This window comes from Neolamprologus brichardi, chromosome 2 (assembly GCF_056152115.1).
Source record: "Neolamprologus brichardi isolate AB-2024 chromosome 2, ASM5615211v1, whole genome shotgun sequence".
Classification (NCBI taxonomy): Eukaryota; Metazoa; Chordata; class Actinopteri; order Cichliformes; family Cichlidae; genus Neolamprologus; species Neolamprologus brichardi.
Window position 1 is genome coordinate 23207501 of NC_142105.1, and position 21136 is coordinate 23228636.

Here is a 21136-nt window from a genome sequence, read left to right on the forward strand (position 1 = left end):
TGCATGATAATAGATCGATGGCAGCGCAAGAGACAGATGCTTTCAAAAGTTCTGAACAGCACAGGGAGGCGTCCTGAGCTCATTGACTACAGAACACAACGATGTTAGCAAAACACTGGAAAAGAATGTGACTTTTGAACAATGCTTTTCAGTAATGAAAGCCCTCGTTTAGCTTTATTTCACGTGTGCCTCGTGAAGCCTCTTGCGGTGAGTACAGAAACGCATCGCAGCTCCTTACCTGCTCATTGGAGTCCAAGCCAATCATGACAGAAATGACAGAGCGTAAAGACACAATCTGCATTTCATGGGATCTTGCAGCTTGACTGTAATGTCGCCATGTCGCCCACCTATATCATCCTATGTGTGTCGACAGCATCGTTTGTCATAAAAATGACCTGCGTTTTAAAAGATATCATACTCGTGCCTTATGGTATATGTAATCTGGAGAGAGAAGCACAATGCTTAATGGTACTTAGGTCTAAGTGGCATTACGCTAAGCTGTCACGGGACAGTCATTCATCATTTAACCACATGTTAAAGATGGAGACATCTGATGGTCAAAAGGGTCACAACTGGGTTATTAATGTGTTCAATTAGAACTGCATGCAGTGGAACCAAACCACAGGTGTTTTACCAGAGCTCCCATTAAAAAGTCTTTCTCTTTAATTAGACTTCTCACGTTTGCCTGCAATGCTTAGTCCCCTCAAGACGCCGCTGTTCCCCTTGCTTTCTTGTCGGCCTCTGTTGAGCGGCCGTTTAGCGGTTGATCTGTTTTTTATTTGTTTGCTATTAAGGTGAACTGGCTTTTAAGTTGTCGTCCACTGTCATAGAAGTGAAGCAGCAGTGTGGTGAAGTACCGCGAAGCCATATTTTAAAGGATTAGCAAATCTCACCTCACCTCATCTCACCTAAAATGAAAGCCTTTTCAGTTCAGTGTCGCTGGCAAAGTCTGTTCTTGAATTAGACCAACTGGCTATACTCATCATCAAAGCTGCCTAAATAAAGCCCTAATATCTGAGGTTGGGTGATCTGTCCCACACGTGAGTAAGGGTGAATAAACAAGGCTCAACCTTTCACAGCGGCAGGGCAGACACATTCACATTTGTCCTTTCCTGTAAACACTACTTTGTCAAACAGAAACACGTGTCCTAACTCTCTTCTGTACTCTTCTTCGTCTTGTAGAAGTTTACCTTTAGCATCCATAAATATTTTTCTGTTGGTTAAGCAAGAGCTCCTCAGTTTGATCTGAGCCGTTAAGCCGTCTGGTCAGACTGTCGGTAAATTTGGTAATCTGCCTTTGGGGCAGCAGCAGGTTGGTTGGGGGCAGACAGTTGGTTTGGTTCTGGTCGGTTTGCTCCAACAGCCTTGCCGATTACTCTGCACTATGGTACCCGATTGTGGTGACATCGAGGCTGACCTTGGAGTCACCTCCCCCGCTGCCGCACTCTCCCTTGTCGTACCACCATTTGTTTTTCAATTTGTCCAAGAGGCCTTGCTCATTCAGTTTTAAAACTGCCAGGTTAACAGCATTTCTTGAAACGATAAAACATAACTTGTAAGAAAATGCACAGGTCCGTGAGAAATCTAATGCAAGGTAATAATCGTACTAAGCATCATGAGAGTAGTTAATGGTAGAGAGGCTACCACTGTCAAAGCAGGGGGCTTATGCACAGAAAACTATCGGTTAAAATCAGAATGGTCTAGGGAAGGACAAATTGTTTAAGAATTTCAGGAATATAGAGAGATAAGAAAGGCTCGTATGAGGTAGAGACAGTGTTAAATCTTGGAAAAAGGTGGCATAAAGGGTTACGTAGTTTAGAACTGAAGTGTGCGGGATGGGGACACTTGTCATTGAGAAGAAAAGTAACAACAACAAACATCATGCAATTAACATTCGTCACAAGTGACAGCGCAGCTTTTAAAGGCTAAATTGAAAAACCATTGAACTGTTAAATTAAAAGTGACAACACAACAGTCAGGTAGGACAGCACACGGGACAGAAGGAGAGATTGAAGGAGAGAGAAAAGCAGTGAGAGAGACATAAATATGAAATTATTGTTAGCTTTAGCCTCATTATCTGGATTTGAATGCTCTGCTATAAAACGGCAACTCTTTAGAAATACAACATTAAATATCGTTAATTAACTTTTGTATCCAAGTGCAATGAAAGGCATACAACCGTTACCTCTGTGTCCATTAACAAGAAAAAAAAGGAAGGAGAGGAAGAGAAGAGAATGACAACAGGGGGACATCAGGGTAGGTGGAATACTATAACAACATAGGGGATATTGTTATATTATTCCACCCACCTTAATGCTGAGCCTTTGGGCGTCGCCACACCGTAGCCTTTCGAGTCGAGGTTCCCGCCGACTTTCATGGTGTCGCACGGCTTCCGCTGCTCGATGTACTCGTTCATGGTGGACTCGAGGAGAAAGGCGAACTTGCCCTTCGACTTTCGTACCCGGGCTACGCCATCGGGTGTGGTCTTAACAAACACAGAGGGCTCAGCGGATTTCATGTACGACCACATCTTCTCGTAAACTGCTATTTTGGATCGCTGCGCAGAGAAGAGAGGGAGAAAAGGAGTAGCTTAGAAATCTGAAAAATCACACATGTGCAATGGATTTCGTCATATTTTTGTGCTTCGTGATCGTACGATTTAAAAAATGGCATCGTGAAGTATTTATAGACATCTTGGAATGAAAATGTGTGATATCTTTAAATACTTCCAGGGAATAGAGCTGACAGACCTTTATGAGATCATGAAGTACAAGAATTTACAAAATCCATTCCTTTTATCAGCATTCTGAAAATGTACCCTTTAAGTACGTCACTTGAAATTCACTGAATGGAAAAATCAGTTATGCAAAACAAGATCTTTAACAATTGAAAGGGTGTAAATTGCAGGTAATGATCATTCTATCTGAAAAATTTGCACAGGCCTTGGATTTGTTTCCTGAAAGTTCAGCCTCAGTGGGCTGAGCCTGAGTTTATGGTCCTAATTTAACTTGTAGAACTTATTACATTCATTTATTTCAACAATACTGCTAATGAAATATCTCAACTGTGACTCTCCACTGTAGACGAAGCGAGAGAAGCGAACAACAAGGCAACCCATCACAAAGTGACAAGGATGAGCATTTTCCCGGCGCCCGCAGACAGGCTTAGTGAGCCTGTAAAATCTGGAGGAGTCGGGCACTATCTATAATAAGCATCAATTAAATTATTCAATGCCGCTGGATTTATTTTGGCATAGGCATTTCACACATCCCGGTGTGATCCTGGTCCAAGCAGTGATGAGCCATACTTTCCAAGTGCCGAAGATTGGATCCCACATTAAAAAACAAACAAACAAACAAACAAAAAAAAAGCCAACACACTTTCTTTTAAGCAAAGGCCAGAAAAAGGAAGAGCAAAAAGTAAAAAATCATAAATTTGCACGTAGAAAATGACCGTAGCATTTGATATGCCAAAATCTGCCAGTGATACACTATATTGCAAAAATCTGCTTTCAAACACACATGGACTGGAGAAGCACCTTATTTTTAATCTACAGGGTTTAAAATGATGCCGGCCCAATATTTGCAGTTGTAACAGCTTTTGAAAGGTTTTAGAGTGTGTTTATCAGAATTTTTTATTATTCGTCCAGAAATGCATTAGTCAGACACTGATGTTGGACGAGAAGGCCTGGCTCAAAGTCTCTGCTCTCATTCACCCCAAAAGGTGTTCTTTCAGGTTGAGGGCAGAAGTCTTTGCAGGCCAGTCAAGTACTTCCACACCAAACTTGCTCATCCATGTCTTTATAAACCTTGTTTTGTCTACTGGTGCACGATGAGGGAACAGAAAGGGGCATTCCCAAACTGTTCCCATAAAGTTGGGAACATGAAATTGTCCAAAACGTCGTACTGTTCTCCTGGATGCTGCCAAACCCAGACTCGTCCATCAGATTGCCAGATGGAGACGCGTGATTCGTCACTCCAGAGAGCAAGTCTCGACTGCTCTAGAGTCCAGTGGCAATGTGCTTTGCACTGTGCTTGGTGATGTAAGGCTTGGATGTGTAGAGTTGTAGCTCCCATGAAGCTCTCTACACAGTGTCCTTGAGCTAATTTTTTTGGCCACATGAAGTTTGGATGTACCATGCGCCTCAGCATCTGCTCTATGACGGAGCAATTCAGCCACCTCTGCTTTGTTATAATACCACTAACAGCTGACAGTGGAATATTTACTTTTGGCAACATAGCGTACTTTGCTGTGGCCTTTTTTTCCCTCATACCACAAATCATTAGTGTAACAAGAATGAATAATTCATAATGTTAGTAAATTAAGATAACAAGACTGGGTGTGGGTGTAGAGGGAGTGATTACCTTTTGTATATATTGTTCCAGTACTCCCTTGCCCATTTTTTGAGCTATCCCCTCTAGCTGTGTATCCTTTCTCTGCCCCGAGCTAGATATTTCCTGGTTGTCCTGGTTTTGAGACTTTGTTATTCCCCTGCACTATTAGCATCATTAGCATTGCTATTATTAAAGCTTGTAAGTAAGCAAGTAAAACTTTATTTATAAAGCACCTTTCAAAATATAAAATCATAGAGTGCTTCTGTCACAGTATGCCGAAGCAGACTGTATGAATGTGAGGAGGACAAAAGGCGAGCCGTTTAATATGGCTGATGGAAAAATACTAAGGCAAACAAAGATGAGAATAAACAATAAACAACCTAATTCGGGAAAAATCTTAAACATGAAACTTGGCCTGGACACGTGGATACAAATATAGCTGGAAGATGGAAGATGGAACCACGACAACATGACAACACGAACTTGACAACATGGACAAGAGGGCAAGAAACATGACAGACTAACAGAGAAGACCAAAGTGAAAACTAACTAAACTAAACTTAAGGTAACCAAATGATAATCCCATTACTCAACATATTTAAAGGGATAACTTAAGAACTAGTGCCGTCAGCGTTAATCTCATTAAAATGACGCTAACGCCATAACCGCATTAACGTGGCAAATCTCCCTTAGTGAGTTAGCGCGGATCGCCTTGTGCGTGGGGCTGCGCGGCTCTAACGCGTTAACAGACTAACCGCACAAACGAGCTAACCGCCTTAACGCAGCCGTGCAGCCCCACGCACAGGGCAATCCGTGCTAACTTGCTAAGGGAGATTTGCCGCGTTAATGGGGTTTTGGCATTAGCGTTATTTTAATGAGATTATTTTAATGAGATTATTTTAATGAGATTATTTTAATGAGATTAGCACTAGAAACTCAAAACGTAAACTGAAAACGCTTGGGTCAGAGACCCAGGATCGTGACAGCTTCACAACAGCCAACAACTGATAAAAAAAAAACAAATCAAGGGAAATTAACAGAAAGCAGATTTAAAAAGATATGTTTTTAACTGGCTTTTAAAAGAGACCACTGATTTAAAATCAAAAAGAAGACAGTTGCACAGTCTGGTGGCCACTGAACAGAAAACTCTGTCTCCTTTTTTTCAGCTTAGTCTAGGGCACCAACAGCAGGCCCTAGTTACAGGACCTCAGGGACCTGCCAGGGACAATGGGTGCAAAAGCCCTCTGATATAACCTGGTGCCTGTCTGTGAAAACAATCCTCTCATGATCCTCACAGGAACATGACAGTTTGCTGTGATATTTTGATATTTTGATATTTTATATATTTAGCATGCTTAATTAAAAAAAAAAAACAATGGGCACAATTGTCATACAGTTTAGTTAACGTACTGACACCTGTGGCTTTATGCGCCCAAACATACTGACCAGAGTACAGGCACACGAATTGGTAAAAAGCCCCCTGTAACTAGAGCAAATCCATCTCTGATGCATTTCTGTTAATAAACAAAAGCATTACCCTTGACCTAACAAAAGTGCTTTTACTTGCTTTATGTAATCATATACAATTTGTTTGCTGGCATCTGTCACAGTCTAACCGGGCGAAGGGTGAGAATGAAATGAGACAGCAGCATAACACAAATTAAAAAGCCTGCATGATAAATGTTCAGAGCTCAGATGAAGAGGAATTCAAGCTGTAACGGTAGCTGCTCTGCTTTAATTCAAATACAACAGATGAGGCTAAGGAGAGTTAGATGTGCTATATTTGACAACAGCCACATTCAATGTCTTCAGTTTGCATGTGTCAGACAGCGTGAAAAGGACGCTAGTTTTTGGAGGACATTTCCCCAAAGACACGGGCTCATCTGTTCAGCGGTGGGAAAGCTCCAGACGCCTCCTAGAATGAAGAGAAAAGAATGGATCTGGGCATTGATTACTGACGACAGAGTGTGCTGCCTCAGTGCTTTATGAAGTCAATTCATCAATAGCAGGACGGGGAGTGAGGACCAAGTGCGGCCGAAACCTAAATAGGCTGGTTTCACTGCTTCTGCTAAAGTCACCACTGAGACGCTTAGACAAGATAGAGAGAGAGAAAATAAGACTCAGTGAGAGAGCCCAGCAGGGAAGGAGGGACGTTTGATTATTGAATGCTGGCGCACAAATGTGCATACTGGCAACACAATGGCACGTACAGTACACCCACAAGAACACGCCACTAAGAGCCTACTCCCTTACAATGTAATCATTCACATTCCCATCTATGGTGGTCATTTAAAATTCAATTAGGGAATAATGACTGTAAAAGTCCATAATCAATGAACAGACAATTTGTTGAGCAGTTAAATACGGCCATAAATACAGATTTATACACTTGCCACTCCTTTACACTATATAATGGCCCTGTTAGAATATACTGCTGTGTCCTAAATGAGATTCCCACGATTTGACAGGGAATGGCTGTGATGCCTGTGTCGCATGACTCTGTGTTCGCTATCATGCAAATGTCACAACCCTCCTTCTCTAGATGTCTTTTAAATTACTAAGATCAAGCACAGTGTTGCTATCTTTATAACAAAGTACCTAAATAGTGAGTCTCAGCCTACTCTCCTTCCTACTTACCTATCTGCCTACCTAGGCGACATTGTTACATCATCTGTGTAGGTGGTTTTCCTGCAAATCTGTCTGAAACTGCGAGTTTCCTGCATAAAGACAGGCTCCGGTCTGTTATTTAAGTCTCCCGACCTAAGAGGCGGAATAAAAAGAGCCGGACTTTCCTCGAGTAAAAACACAGTCAGGGGAAAAACGTTGGTTCATCTGGCTCTGTTTGTGAGTCTCCAATAACTGCAGTGGGTTCACAGTTTATGGATTGCATTTTCCCAGTAGGATGTTAACATTAAAACACTATAGTTGCTAGTAAATTACTCATATGCAAAGATATTGTGTCGCAATATAAGAGAAGATATTTAAGTAAAAGGGTATCCAGCCAGTAAATGTTGGTCAGCATCATTAATGCTTGAATGGAAGTATTGCTGTCGTTGCCTTAATAGAAACTGACATAAGAACCAGATTTCAAATATAAATTGGGATAAAAGTGAGTTTTATTGTAGTTTTTTTGTTTTGTGTTTTTAACCTCCTAGGACCTGGCGTCCACGTATGTGGACATCACATTTTGGGATGTCTAGACCAAAATAATACATTTTGCTCTACAAGGGCCTGATATCCAGATACGAGGACATTATACTGCCGCTGTTCTATCGGCATTTAAAACAAATGTCCTTATATGTGGATCTCATTTCTCTCAGAAACAAAAATCAGATAAAAAAAAAATAAATTCTTTGTTTTTACATTCATCAGGTCCCAACATGCCCAAATATCAAAGAGAAATTAAAAATGCATGCCATGGAAAAGTTAATATAAATGAATGAATGTTACACTAATTACACTAAGTTCCAGCCCCACTTAAAGGTCTTTTTGTTTTACAAAAGCTTTTCAACTCTGGTATGAAAACAATAATTTGTTAGAGCAAGTGTTCAATTCAATTTCTCTTATACAGCACCAAATCACAACAACAGTAGCCTCTAGTTGCTTTATATTGTAAGGTAAAGACCCTACAATAATAGATTCATGAAAACCCCAACAATCAGACAACCCCCTATCAACAAGCTTTTGGCGTCAGTGGGAAGGAAAAACTCCCTTTTAACAGGAAGAAACATCCAGCAGAACCAGGCTCAGGGATGACTGGCCTTCTGCCGTGACTGGTTGGTGGTGAAGGGGAGGAAGACAGGACGAAAGACATGCTGTGGAAGAGAGTCAGAGATTAATAATAACTAATGATTAAATGCGGAGTGGTGTATAAACACACAGAGAGTGAAAGGAGGTGAGTGAAGAGAGTGGTTATTGATCGTAGAATACAAAATCCCCCAAAATATGGTCGTTTTTTTTTTTTTTTTTCAAACAATGGCTGCTTAAAAAGAAAAGAAAACATGGTCTTATTTGGATTTACACAAGTCTTGGATTTTAGAGTACAAAAGAAGCTGCAGAAAAGTTCTGTTAAAACTTTAAAGGAAGATTTTTCTTTTTCTGCCATTACCCACTATTCACCTTAAACTACTTTAGATACTAAAGATTTTCCTCTGAAACTAATCAGGTTACCCTGTAAGTATCTCTTTGCAATCTAGAGAATGCTTATTGGCCTGAAAACAGTCTTTAAAGTCTTCTGTGATGCAGAGGAAGAGAAAACAAAGGTGAAGAAGGTTTGCATTTCTGTATTTTGAAGATCACTTCTCCGATCAGTTGAAGATTCTATTATTGCAATATTGCTAATAATGCCATTAAATTGTTCAAGGAGAAACACGTGTTTGAAGTTCAAAGTCAAAGAAACTGACCTCTCTGTTCTAAATAACCGCTTAATCTGTATTGATTTGGAATTACGCAGCGTTTCCAGGATGCTGTCCACTGCCCTTCGAACCGCAACCTGTTTTTTATTCTTCCTTCGGCGTGGCCGGCTGCTTTCATTATAGCCTCCCCTACATACGCTCCACTGCTTGTGTATCTTAAAGGCCATCTCCAAACACACCACCACTACATTTCATTCGACTTTACTTCACTTCCATTTTGTTTGTAGACATCACCACTTTCCTCCAATATCCTGTGTGCCAGGACTACCTGTATCTCAAGTATGCAGAGATGAAAGTTGAGGCTCTGGGAATGTACTTTGTCATTGAAGTGCCACATGCTACACCCTGAATACCAATTGCTCGTCTTTGATGCTCATTGCTGGACTCCAGTAACCGCTCTCGCGCCCGCTGTTGCCGCTGATCTAAAGTTCGCCCGGGCCCTCAGAGGATGGTGCTTTTCCTCAGAGGTTATGCCTATCTTGCGCTAGACACTTTTGTCAGCTTTCCCTTTTATGCAAACAGCCTCTAATCTTTATAGGAGCCACCCCTTTACCCGGCACTGTACTGAAACACAAAGTGACAAGAGCTCGGGGAGTTGTGTTACAATGCGCTGCATATGATTGCAGGGCAACCTAAGAATTTCTTGCATAAATCTCCTTGACTGCTCTTCTTCGTGCTACCGTGCCCTAATGCAGGTCTACTCTGCATAAAAAAAGAAAAGCTGCTTATTAAACATTGCGTTGGACCCTGCTGAAGCCACTGTGTCTGTACCACAGTAGCTGAGACGTGAAATTGATTTTCATGCTTAGTAAAATGCATTGGTGACTGCACTCAAGCTGCTGCTCTCATCTGCAACACACCTGCAGATCAGTAAGATGCATGATGTTCGCTCTTGAGGCTTGGGGGTAATGTGCAGTCTTATGAGGACAATAGAAAACAATGCTGCACTCTCATTTCTCTGTGCAATTATCATTCTTTCATTATTACACTGTTAAATGAGGTGCATGAAGGGACAGCAGTGTGGTTGTCTTTGATGGTCTCACCCCAGTCTTTACACATAATTAAACAGCCACATCAGCTCATTTTATCATCCCGGCCGTTATTATGATCCAGCTTCTGCCTCCATGTACATTTGGAAATGTAACCGAGCCAAGCCTTTCTGATGGAATAAAACCTCATCAAGAGGATAAACATGGCCTCGCTGGTACAACTCATCATTTTCTAATCATCCAAAACCCAAATATTCAACTGGCTGCATGAAAAGATACATGACAGGAATTCAAATGATGAAACAAACCACAGCAGTGCAGTAGAGCATGACAGCTGCTGTGTTGAGGAAGAGCATTACAAAGCTTGAAGCTATCCCGCCACTGTCTCAAGGTAATGCAGCAGACGGGCTGAAGACAGAGGGCCGAGGAGAGAAGGGTGCCCAAACAAGCAGGGTAGTCTTGGGAAGACGAGCCAAGAACGGGCAGAGGCGGTGCCAAGCGCCTGGAGCCAGTCAGCCTTCCGCTGGGCACGTCAGCGGACTCCCAGGCCAGCTGTCCTAGCTTGTTGTGGGCAGCAGAATCAGCAGACTCTGACACCGCTCTTTGAAAATTCCTCTGCAGCTTTTCTAAAATTTCTGTCATAGGTGTACACAGCGATGGCAATATTGCCACACTGTCAGCTGTGTCAATTTATCAGGCACAGAGGAAAACAGCCTTGGAGGAATGTCTGAACTCCAGTAGATAATGGGATAATTCAACTAATATTAATACATTAAAATCCACACAGGAGTTAGAGAGCTTGGTAGCTTATTACCACAAGCAATATTCTTTTTTTTATGTATTTCTTTGTACTAAAAAGGTAATAAATGTGTTTTCCAGCACTGTTCTTCTTTGTCGGGGAGCTCTGGAAAATAAACCAGGTGAAATCATGAAAAATTCAAGGCCAGCAGTGTCAGAGATGATGACATATGTCTTGTTTGAAAATTTGGACTTGATTTAAAATTTCCAGCTGGTTGATGCCGTATGGGTCTAATTAAGCCTGAATGTATTTCCTGAAAACAGATCTGAAATAGAACTTGAACTCCGATTAATCAGTGTGTTTTTTTCCTTGTCAGCTTTCTGCAGCTTTAATTAAAAGTCCCTTGGAAGAGCAGCTCACACATGTCATTTCCTATTTGAAGACTCGGGGATGTATCTAGGACGCTCATTATACAGAACACAAGAAAACTCCAGACTTCCCGACCACTTCTCAGACAGTTCCTACCAGCAGACCTTCGGTGGCTCCGTCGTCAGACTCTAAAGCTAATTTGTAACTGGCATCCGTCATGTGTGTGACACAAAGGCGTATAGTACACTGTTTACGCACCTGCGCGGCATCTCTGGTGAAAGGGAAAGTGATGACAGATTTATGAGGTGGTGTATAGAGAATTAAAAAAAGATGCGGTCATGCGCCATGTTTCCTAGAATGTGCGACGTTACCGTCGAGTGCAGCCCCCTTTTTTTTAAACAGCCCCAGAGTTTGCAGACTTAAAAAGACAAGGATTTTAAACATTAAGCTGTGCAGACACTATCTTTCCCTTCTTTGTTTTAACCCCCCCCCCCCCCAAAAAAAAAAAAAAGAAAAAAGAAAAGCACAGATTTGACTTTGCATTTTGTTGTTGTGAGCAACGCAACCCAGGGGTAATACAAATGAAGTGCTCTTTCTGCCAACAGGCTGCAGCTGTGAAACATGAATTGTTTCTCTCCTGCTGATGAGTAATGAGGGAGCGTAAGATAAAAGACTGTCATATTGCCTTTTCGTCATCACAGGCTGAGTGCTGTTTCGTTAATGCTTTTTCAACACTGGACTGCTAGTGTAGCCACGGCCATGAACTTTAGCTATCTCTGCGTTTCACATCAGAAGCCTGATCGTCTTAGATATGAGCACTGTCTAGCTGCTGTGTAGCCTTTCGCAGACTAATACACTTTTGCTTCAGATTTTAGTTAATTTATGACCTAATTGCCTGCTTAGTCTCTCACACCGACGGACATATTGCTTATTCCCTCTAAAATGTCTTTCAGACTGCTCTGTTTGACCTACAGGGCTCTTCTTCATCAGGTCCAATTTGCCTGCCATGGCCAGCTAGCTAATTACACTTCATGAACTGACCCTTCTGAGTTTGAGTCTGATGTGGGTACTTTGATTAGCCTCCTGTTTTTATCACCTCTGAGTCTTCCGTGTTGTTACCACGCTTTCTGCTGACAGGCCCCGTGCCTCAAGGTTGCACACTGCAGTAGTACTGCATAAATTTCACGTTTGTGTCATAAGAGTTCAAGAACTGCTTCTGTGTCAACACGCCTCATTTGGAGCAATCTTGTGCAGGTCAAGAGTGCCGCGCTAAAGGCACAAAATGGAAAAGTTGCAAGGAGGAGTTGATCAAGGACATTGCACGGAGCAGTTTTTTATGATTCAGAACGCCTGAGTGCAAAATATTTAAACCAAATGCATTATTTGCCATTTGAGCTGAAAGAAAAAGGAGCCGACAGATTAGCGTGGTGCTGTGTGTGTGTGTATGCGTGCATAAAGCAGTTTCTTGACACTACTCACCCTAAAGAACTCTTTAGTGGAGCCTGAGTCCAAAGTGCCATATGCTATCTCTGTCTGCTTTGCCAGATCTTCGGCACTTTCTATAGGAGAGACCATTCTTTCAACTGTCAAGAAGGCAGCCAGGTTGGCTGTGTAGGAGGAGATGATGATGAGGGTGAAGAACCACCACACACCGCCAACAATTCGCCCTGACAGAGACCTGCGAGAGAGGGGTTGATGACAGGGAAACACGGAATGTAATTACACGGTGGCATGTGGTGGCCATCAACCAGCTAAGATCTGCCAGTTGTGTTTAATGTACCTAATTGTATCAGTCATCAGAATTTCCATGTAAATCATTAACGGCAACCTGATGCTGCATCATTTTCTCCCACATTTCCACGGAAAGAGTAAAGGCAAGTTGTTTAAATGTACTCTTTATTTGCTTGCGAAACAATCAGGGTTCAAAAGTCATTTCACAGCCTGTGGAACGTATTGATCTGTCTACTATGGTGATAAATATTTTATCGTACGCTCACTGACACTGACATTGCACATATGATAGCTGCAACGAATGCAAAATTAGCACAAGCAATGAACACCTAAAAGGAGAAGAACAGAAAATTAAGATTTCATGTAGTCATCAGATTTGTTTTTCTATTTTCATCTGCTGTCCACTCCTTGTGTCTACTGGAGCTGACCCACCTGGGGGAGATGTCACAGCCCTGCTGCATGAAGGCGCCCAGCGAGAACCAGAGAGAATTGAAGATGCCAAAGTCATTGGGAGGATCGGGGGGAGTCTGAGGGTCTTTGGTCTCATCCTGTTCCTCGAGGTTCCACTCATAAGGACTAAATCGACTGACCAGGAACAGGACCACGCTCACCCCGATATAGGCAAACACTATACACATCCAGATTTCATAGGCCAGAGGGTCCAGGAAGGAAAAAACACCGGGCTTGGACTTTTGCGGCTTCTTTATCATAATGGAGATGCCCAAGCTCATAAATGGCTTGGAAAAGTCTATCACCTCTTCTCGCACCAGTGTAATGGTGAGAGGTGCAATGGCTATATCTGCTCTCTGGAAACAGGGACATGCACAGCAAGTGTTAGTTATGACCTGCATAAAGAAAGAGGTTATTTATTTATTTCTTTTCTTTATGTTTGAATGGCTGGAGCTGAGGGGGATATAAAACAACAATATTTTATTATACATTTTATACATATCATTTTCATAAATGAGCCACCACATTGGAAGACAGGCTGAAAAACACACAGACACACATGCACAGTCACGCACACAAAGAGAGAAAGCACGGTCACATTTGCGCCGTGTGTTTTGTCGTGACCTGGGATATTAGCCAACACTTGGAGCGCTAAATGAATCAAAACAAACTGTTTGCAATCAAACACAAGGCAAAATTAAGTGTTAAGTGCGCACGCTAATTAGAACTGTTAACTTTTAATTTGCGAAATGTAAACAGGTTGCTGCATAGAGAAATCTGCGAGCCCTCCCTGTGTACACTTCATCACATGGCATTCAGCACGCCGGGTTTCCCAAACTGTTTATTCTGGCATTAGCTTTTTTCTTTTCTTTTTTTTTTCCCAAGCTGTTTCTCTTTATCCCCCTCCTTTGCTCTGCTGCTTCAATCACATTATATTATCAAAACACATCCACAGAGGTGGTGCTGCCTTTTTAGAAATCACAATGGGTTTCTCTGTAAAGGCAGAAGAAAATAATTAATCATGTTCAACAGTGTTACTGCAGCTTGTGTATGTGATTAATTAAATAACTGCTCCTCTTCAAAGGAGACAATATGCAGAAGGCGATTCTTCATATCTGCCTGGGCTGTTGTTTTTTTTCTCTTTTTTTCGCGGCGAAACCGAGAAAACATTGGACTGAATCAGCAGGAGGCAGAAAATGTTTCTTACAAGGTCAGCCGAGGAGCAACACAAATAGAGCCAATAAACACGACTGTTTTCTTTGCCCTGTCAACACAACGTTGCGAGCAGCTATAACCATTTAATCCGGGGTGCGGGCGTAAGCAGCACTCAATCAATGGCGAGGGAAACAAAGCAATAAAGAGCAGCCTCGGGCCTAACCTTTAAAAGACAACTAAAATCAAATTAATTTACTGGTCAAAAGGTCAAAATGTACAAAACTATTAGTCCCGGCCCACCTGCTGTAAAATTACAGGTCTGGAAAGACTTGACAGAGATGTGATTGGAAGAAATTTTTTTCTCCCCGCCTCCTCCCCTTCCATCTGCAAGGAGTGGCCTTTTCCCATTTGAAAGATAATTTGGTGGCGATAGCACATCAAACCAGGCAATCTCTCAAGCTGATAGTTAGGAAATTGAACAGATGAGGAAGCCAAACCCTCATGCATTTTGCATTTGGCCCCCGCTCAACCGCTGTGGCCTTGGAGAGGGGTGAGCGGGTCGGTGGGGTTGGATGGGGCGGAGGGAGGGGAGGCAATTTTGGATTGCTGGAGGTGTCGCACGGCCCCGGGCGCCGTCAGATGCAAAACACGGTGTGACCCTTCGCTAATGTGAGAGGTTCAACGTTTATGGAGCGTGCCACATATGGATCTTGTTGTTCCAAACCGCAAGCCACAATTTAGCTGTTGATTCTGAAGCAGATTTTCTCAGCTGTGAATTTACAATGCGGCGTATTCATCATACACATGAAACATTGAGCGTAATTACACAATCACTTCAAAGGCATACACTCTTTCATTCATCAAAGTGATTACAGTGTGTTTGCCATATGGACTCCTTCTTTTGCCTTCCACCTACCTCGGTATCGCCTGCAAGAGAGTTAGGATTTTCAGGCTAAAGCAAAGAGCATTAATTGCAATGAACAGCACTGAGAAATGATTTCATTTTCTCCATCTCAAGATGATCACCAACTCCCCAATGCTTCAGGCTGCATTTGACAAATTCACTCACAGCTGAGCTTCCTGGGCCAGCATTAGGCTTTTGCACTGGGCGAGAGCTGATGAGTTCACTATGGGTTGGTGATAACCTTAAGACAGAAAAATGAGATCTCCTCTCATGTTGAAGTTCCTTGCAAACTGTCATGTAATCAGTGAGACTCCCAGTACTCACCCCATAGACCAGTTCACCCACCATCCCGTTCCACGTCTTGGTCTCAGGGTCTCGGGCTCCGTACTTTCCATCCATTACTATAGACAGTTTGTACTTAATTCCAACATGTTTGGCAATCTCAGATGCTAAATCGACGCAGTAGCCTTCATATCTGTCATTCCCCTCCAGATGCATATAATTTTTCTTGTACATCACATAAGGAGCTTCCTGTTGATTCAAACACACGCTGGTTTATTCACTCCCATGCCATCGCACAGATTCCATTATACAGATGTATGCATGCACGCTCTCACATAACTCCGTGCACGCACGCACTCCCGCACACACACAGAATATGAGAAGCTGCTATAACCACATCCATGCAGTCGTGCATACACAGATGATGCCCTGCGAATGCACAAATACGCACTGATAACAGCAGCGTGACCGAGTGTTCACACTGCTTTCATCAAGCGGTGGCAGCCAGCAGACACCAAGGCCAATGTACCCAACCCATTTTTGAGCCCAAGGGCGTAACAAAGGGGGTCAATGAAAAAGAGGATAATCGTTTCAATGGGAAATAATTTAGAAAAAAGAAAAGTTTTTCACTTTCACAGAGTAAGCTGGGCTGGGAGTCATTGGTAGGCAAGGTGTGGGTCAGCTCAGAGGTGGGTGGGGATGGGAATGGGTTTCATAAGTAAATGCCAGTGACAGGAGAGGGATCAGAGAGTGCCCATAGTATCTCGACATATTCAAGCACATTGCATCAATGCGCAGTTAAAGGCTGTTTCATTCCAAAAAAACCAAACCAAAAAAAAACCATAATATAAAATAAAATGATTATAAAAAGCTGTTGTTTGCTATCTAGGAAAAAAAAAAAGAGCAAACGAGTACTCTGTAAAATAAAATAACTAGATCAGGAGAGCAGGAGCGTGCTAGTGTTCCTCTCCTTTTCAAAATGCCGGTGCAGCTCGTCTTTTCTCTTACTGAGCACATCATCATCATTATCAAACAATAGGACTGCTCAGGAGAGCAGGCATTGTCATTACAGCCACACACAATTAGAGTGCAAGTAGGAGAGCAATGGTTTGTTTGTTCTGTGCTGAACGTATCCCCTAACCTTGGATCCATTGAGTATTTTCCGCTTGTTAACACGTGTTTGCCTCCTGACTGTATTTTTCACCTAGAGATGTTAAATGTTTCCTCTCGCTATTGAGTGACGCCGGCTTACGGCTCGGAATACAGATGAAGATCTAGCTTTGCATAAATCCCATGGACACTTATCACTTATAAACGTTTTTCTTTGCCATTTTGAAGCGTTTGTTTGTGGAGAACAGGTAATTAGAATGCCATTAAACAGTCAGTAAATATGGGAGCCGTCCAATAAGCCCGAAACATTTACCTACTAAATCCAGTTAAAAGAAAAGAAATCGAAAATATATTTGGTAATTATATGTTCCTTTGTGAAAGTGCCTCGAACATGATCCTCCATTTAAAAGGCTAACAAGCTGTGCATACTTCAACACAGAACACATAGCAGGAGCAATACAAAATAGATTGAAGGGGAGATAACAAGGGAAAAAATACAGCACCTTCTCATCATTCCCCTCCAATACTGTTTATTTTGCTTTGCCCCACCTGGGAAACCATTGCAGTATCATTCTGTAGTCATTCTGCGGCCAGTCTATCCCAAGTGTCATTGAACATTTACTTGATGAGGACAGACAGGTCTACTTACGTATGCATTTGTATGCTTTTTTTTTTTTTTTTTGTAACTGATGGAGTCAACCATAATCATTTATACCATTATTGTGATGTCACTGCTACGACAGGCCACTGAAGTATGGAAAATCAAAATGCTTTGACACCCACACGGATACAGTTGAAACACTCCTCCAAGCCGGATCGACTGTTTCAACGTGTAGTGAGTGGATGGAAAGCAACACAAGAAAGATGTGGTTCTACCCGCCCAGGACAGAATGTATCACTCATTGGAATCAACACCATGACCTTGAGTGGCAGAATACGTGAAACATTTAAAATTGCGTGGAAAGTGTACCATAATAGTAGTGACCACAATCGTTCGGTTTTCCACTGAGGAGTCGTTGGAGACCTGCAGATCCATAATATTTACAAACCGCGAGTACTCATTCCAGTATCCGATCTGCAAAGAGAAAACAGGGGTTAGTGATGCACTCCGGCCCACGGTCCAGATATAAGTGAGCATACAGAAGGGAAATGAACAAATATTACAGGGAAATGCAGCGCTGCAGAGCTCATTAAAACAACGGAGCTTTCCCCAGAGACTTGCTGCCTCTGCCCTGATGTTCAACCACATGAGCAGAGTACTAAAACAGACCAGATAAACAGGTACAGTTTTCTGGGCATAGAATGCTGCGTTTACATTTCTGCATTCAACGTGCAGATAACGGATGTGATTACAGAGGGACTTTTGCCTTTTACGATCCACCTGAAATTCAGATACCCAACTGCTCCTTTGCAATCCGTGAGCATATGGCAACTTCAATCCCTTCCACCTTTTTATGGTAAATAATTGATATTCAAACCTGTGAACTGCATACACGTTTAATAATCTAGCATAATATTGCAGTGGCTCCTCAGTTTTACTCTGTCCTGCCGCTGTAGTTACTCTGCATTCTGCTCTACAGATGCTTAAGTCAAACCAATGTCAAGTGTTTGTTTGCCCGTCTGAAATAATGGCTGCTCTGGCTCGTGATGAAACGTGTTGCATATGTTATTGCCAAAAGTCTAACTGTTGCTGGCTTGGATTTTTCTTTCCTTCACATCTGGTCTGCATTTTTCCTTTTCTTTTCTTTTTTTTTCTTTTGCATGAGATCTTTCATGTTTGGGACAAACAGGTGTACAGCAGAGACTGAGCACCAAGTGGGGGCGCTAGAAAGCAGCAGACGCTTCAGAATTGAGCTCCCGATCGTTACAGCTGTGGCTGTATTAAGTGCACTTGGCAGACTTGGTGATTTGGGGGTGGCGGGCGGGGCGGTGCTGGACGTTATTAAATGCTTATTCCAGGCTCTCTAGTCCTTGAGTGATATTTGAGACACTTTGCTCGAGGGACACGGCTGCTGGGACCTGTGTCACGGAGTGTTGCTCCAGTGGCACTGTCCTGATCTCACCCCCCAGCAGCTGGGACAGATATCGGCCCATGCATCAATCGTGACAGTCACAGCTAAGAACCTTCATCCTCGAAACTGTCACTGGGGTGACTGGTGCTCCAGGTCCATGACAAAGTGCCGCCCAGCCTGCCCGACTTGTCTCGTCTTCCCTCGCTCCCTCGCTCCCTCACTCTCTCCCGCTGACCTCCTTTCTCCCGGCCCCTCTCCCCGCTCTCTCCTCCTCTGTTTGACAGTGTAGGGATAGCTGTGAGGGCTTTGCAATGCTAATTGAAGTGTGGGCTTTAGAGGCCTGGGAGGCAGGCGGCATAATCACACATCACATCACACTGAGCCCACACTTATCCAGCTAACGAGAAATTCACAGCTGTCTCTTGGAACTCAGAGAGGTTATGAAATAAAACCAGAGGTCATCATATGGTGCTGGTTATAATGTGAATGTACCACTGGGAATTAGCATTTTGAAGAGGAGCCAGAGGAATTCTTGGATCCTCCTTTACAGTAATTGGTTATTTGAATGGTAATTACTGTCAGAAGAGGACCAAATATCAAATCTGTGCTATCCTACAGCAACAAAATAGTCCTCTATCATTCTTTTGATAGGACAGCTTTAGCTATCAGATTGCAGGCTACGACTGATTTGTGGGGCTTGTAATACTCGGCATAGCTCATCAGTGCTGCTACCTAACAGAGGTGGAGAAAGGCAATCAGCATTACTCTCTGCTGTCCTCTCAGCCCTGCCGGTCCCACCTGGCCCTCAGTACTTTAATAAATGGCAGTACAGGCTTGCTTGAAAATGTTTTCCACTTCTGCACAATCATGCATTAGTCTCTAAATGGCTCGAGGCAACATGTGACCAACAGTCACTGAGTTTTGTTCTTTTAGAGCCGAGAAATAAATCATTTATAAATTACACTTTGGCCAGATTCCATGATTTTGATGTGTGCCAGCTGTTAGGTTTTTTAAAGAGAGAGATGAAATGTTTTTTGTTTTTGTTTTTTTGATCAGGTCTGTACGTCACATTTGATAGATGACAGCCACCGGCCTCTCTTACCTTCCTCGGCCCACCTGTTTTCATTTCGTAAACATCTATGGTGTAATTGGTCCTGCGGCCATAGTTGTCAAACTGGATGTTCCCAGTCATCCCCTGCACTTGGACCTAATGGGCAGACAGAAAGACACAGTGGAATGTGCAGTAGTTATAACCCAGGTTGCATGCTGTGGCTGGCATTAAGGTACTTGGAGTCCATGGAGCTACTGAAGTGCATGCTGTCTGTTAATCAAATGATGAACTGGATACGCTTTAATAAAAGATGTAGTTTTATGGTAATGAGGGCCTGGATTTTTGAGTGAGCTCTGTGCAGAGATATCTGCAGGCAGAGGGAGGAGAATAGCTCTACACTCTCTTCCCTTCTCTCTGTCACTTTCCATCTTTATCACTCTCTCACTTGCTATTTGTGCTTCGCTTCCTCCAGCCTTTTCTTTAGTTTTTAGCTTGCCACTCGCTCTCCATTTCCCCCGCCCCCACCCTACCGTTTTGAGAGCTCTCTCGATGTCTATGCCTTGGCTCCAAGGTACAGCGGGATTGGCTAGGCAGTCTCCGGCGCTGCCTCGACGAGAGACATCCACACGTTGGCGCCGCAGGTACCTGAAGGCCTCTGCTATCACCAGGATTGCATCGTGGGTCAAAGCTGAAGTGTACTGCACACAGACACACATGCAAGTCAAACAACAAAACAGCTAAAGACACGCTGAATTGGTGTGAGGTAAAAACAAATCAATAAAAAAGACTGCTGCTTTTTTAAAGTAAAGCTGTTAAAATGAGAAAATCCTGGTGTAATTGGTTCAGCCTATATGTTGCTCTCATGACTTGCATTTCAGCACTTGCCAGGCGGGTCAGTCTGGGCGGCGCTGGCGAAACCTCTGACAGCTTGCTCATGCTAAAAATAGCTAGATTAGATTAGATTGGATTAGAAAAGCCAGGACTTCTCTAAGGGTCAGGACCTCTTTGAAAACTTTTTAGCGGGGAGAATTAAATAGAGAATTAATGCATGATTTTATCTCCCACGCACTTCCCTTCAAACTTCGCCTGACCTTTTCACCACGGAGGCCAGAGCCACTTGTTTGTTGACCAGCGCACCGTGACAAAATGTAATTAAATGCCATTCAAAATCCATTTCTTTCTTGATCATTGTTTAATTAGATGTAAATTGAAGCAGCAATATAACCTTGGCTTGCGCTGCCTATCAATATATCGATTGCTCTGAGGGATGCAACACTAAGACAGAGGAAGCAAAGGGTGGGAAAGACAAGAGAATGACAAAGGCAAACAGAGGATGAGAGGAGAAGAACCAATAGACAGCATTTTAGAAAGGATGATCGTTGCACTCCGCATGCACAATGAAAGGCCTTGCAAGCATAGCACCTTCAGAGGGGCGTTTCGGGCCTCTGGGAATTCTCTTTCATCTAGCCGCTCCCAGCGCTGAATAAACTGCTGCACAATCGGGTTCTCGGGGTTGACTATCTGAAACCCTGAAATGTTGGCTCCACCGGCGAAGACTTTGTCCAGGCTCACATTAGAAAATCCCTGAGACGAGA

General features: G+C 42.9%; 1 protein-coding gene across 4 annotated transcripts in view; it reads right to left on the reverse strand.

Annotated features, from left to right (window-relative positions):
* The window catches only part of LOC102783061 (glutamate receptor 3), a 90434-nt gene that overhangs the window by 8529 nt on the left and 60769 nt on the right, over positions 1-21136 (reverse strand). For 3 of the 4 annotated variants that reach the window (XR_004843783.2, XM_006781605.2, XM_006781607.2), the window contains exons 6-14: positions 20964-21125; positions 20072-20239; positions 19593-19697; positions 17449-17553; positions 15411-15617; positions 13010-13383; positions 12326-12524; positions 2310-2557; positions 1418-1532 (exon numbers count right to left, since the gene is read on the reverse strand). Coding sequence is in view for 3 of the 4 variants with exons in the window: in XM_006781605.2 (XP_006781668.2) it covers positions 1418-1532; positions 2310-2557; positions 12326-12524; positions 13010-13383; positions 15411-15617; positions 17449-17553; positions 19593-19697; positions 20072-20239; positions 20964-21125 (1683 nt within the window). In the remaining variant the exon portion in view is untranslated. The remainder of the gene's footprint in view (positions 1-1417; positions 1533-2309; positions 2558-12325; positions 12525-13009; positions 13384-15410; positions 15618-17448; positions 17554-19592; positions 19698-20071; positions 20240-20963; positions 21126-21136) is intronic. The other variant, XM_006781606.2, reaches the window with a different exon arrangement.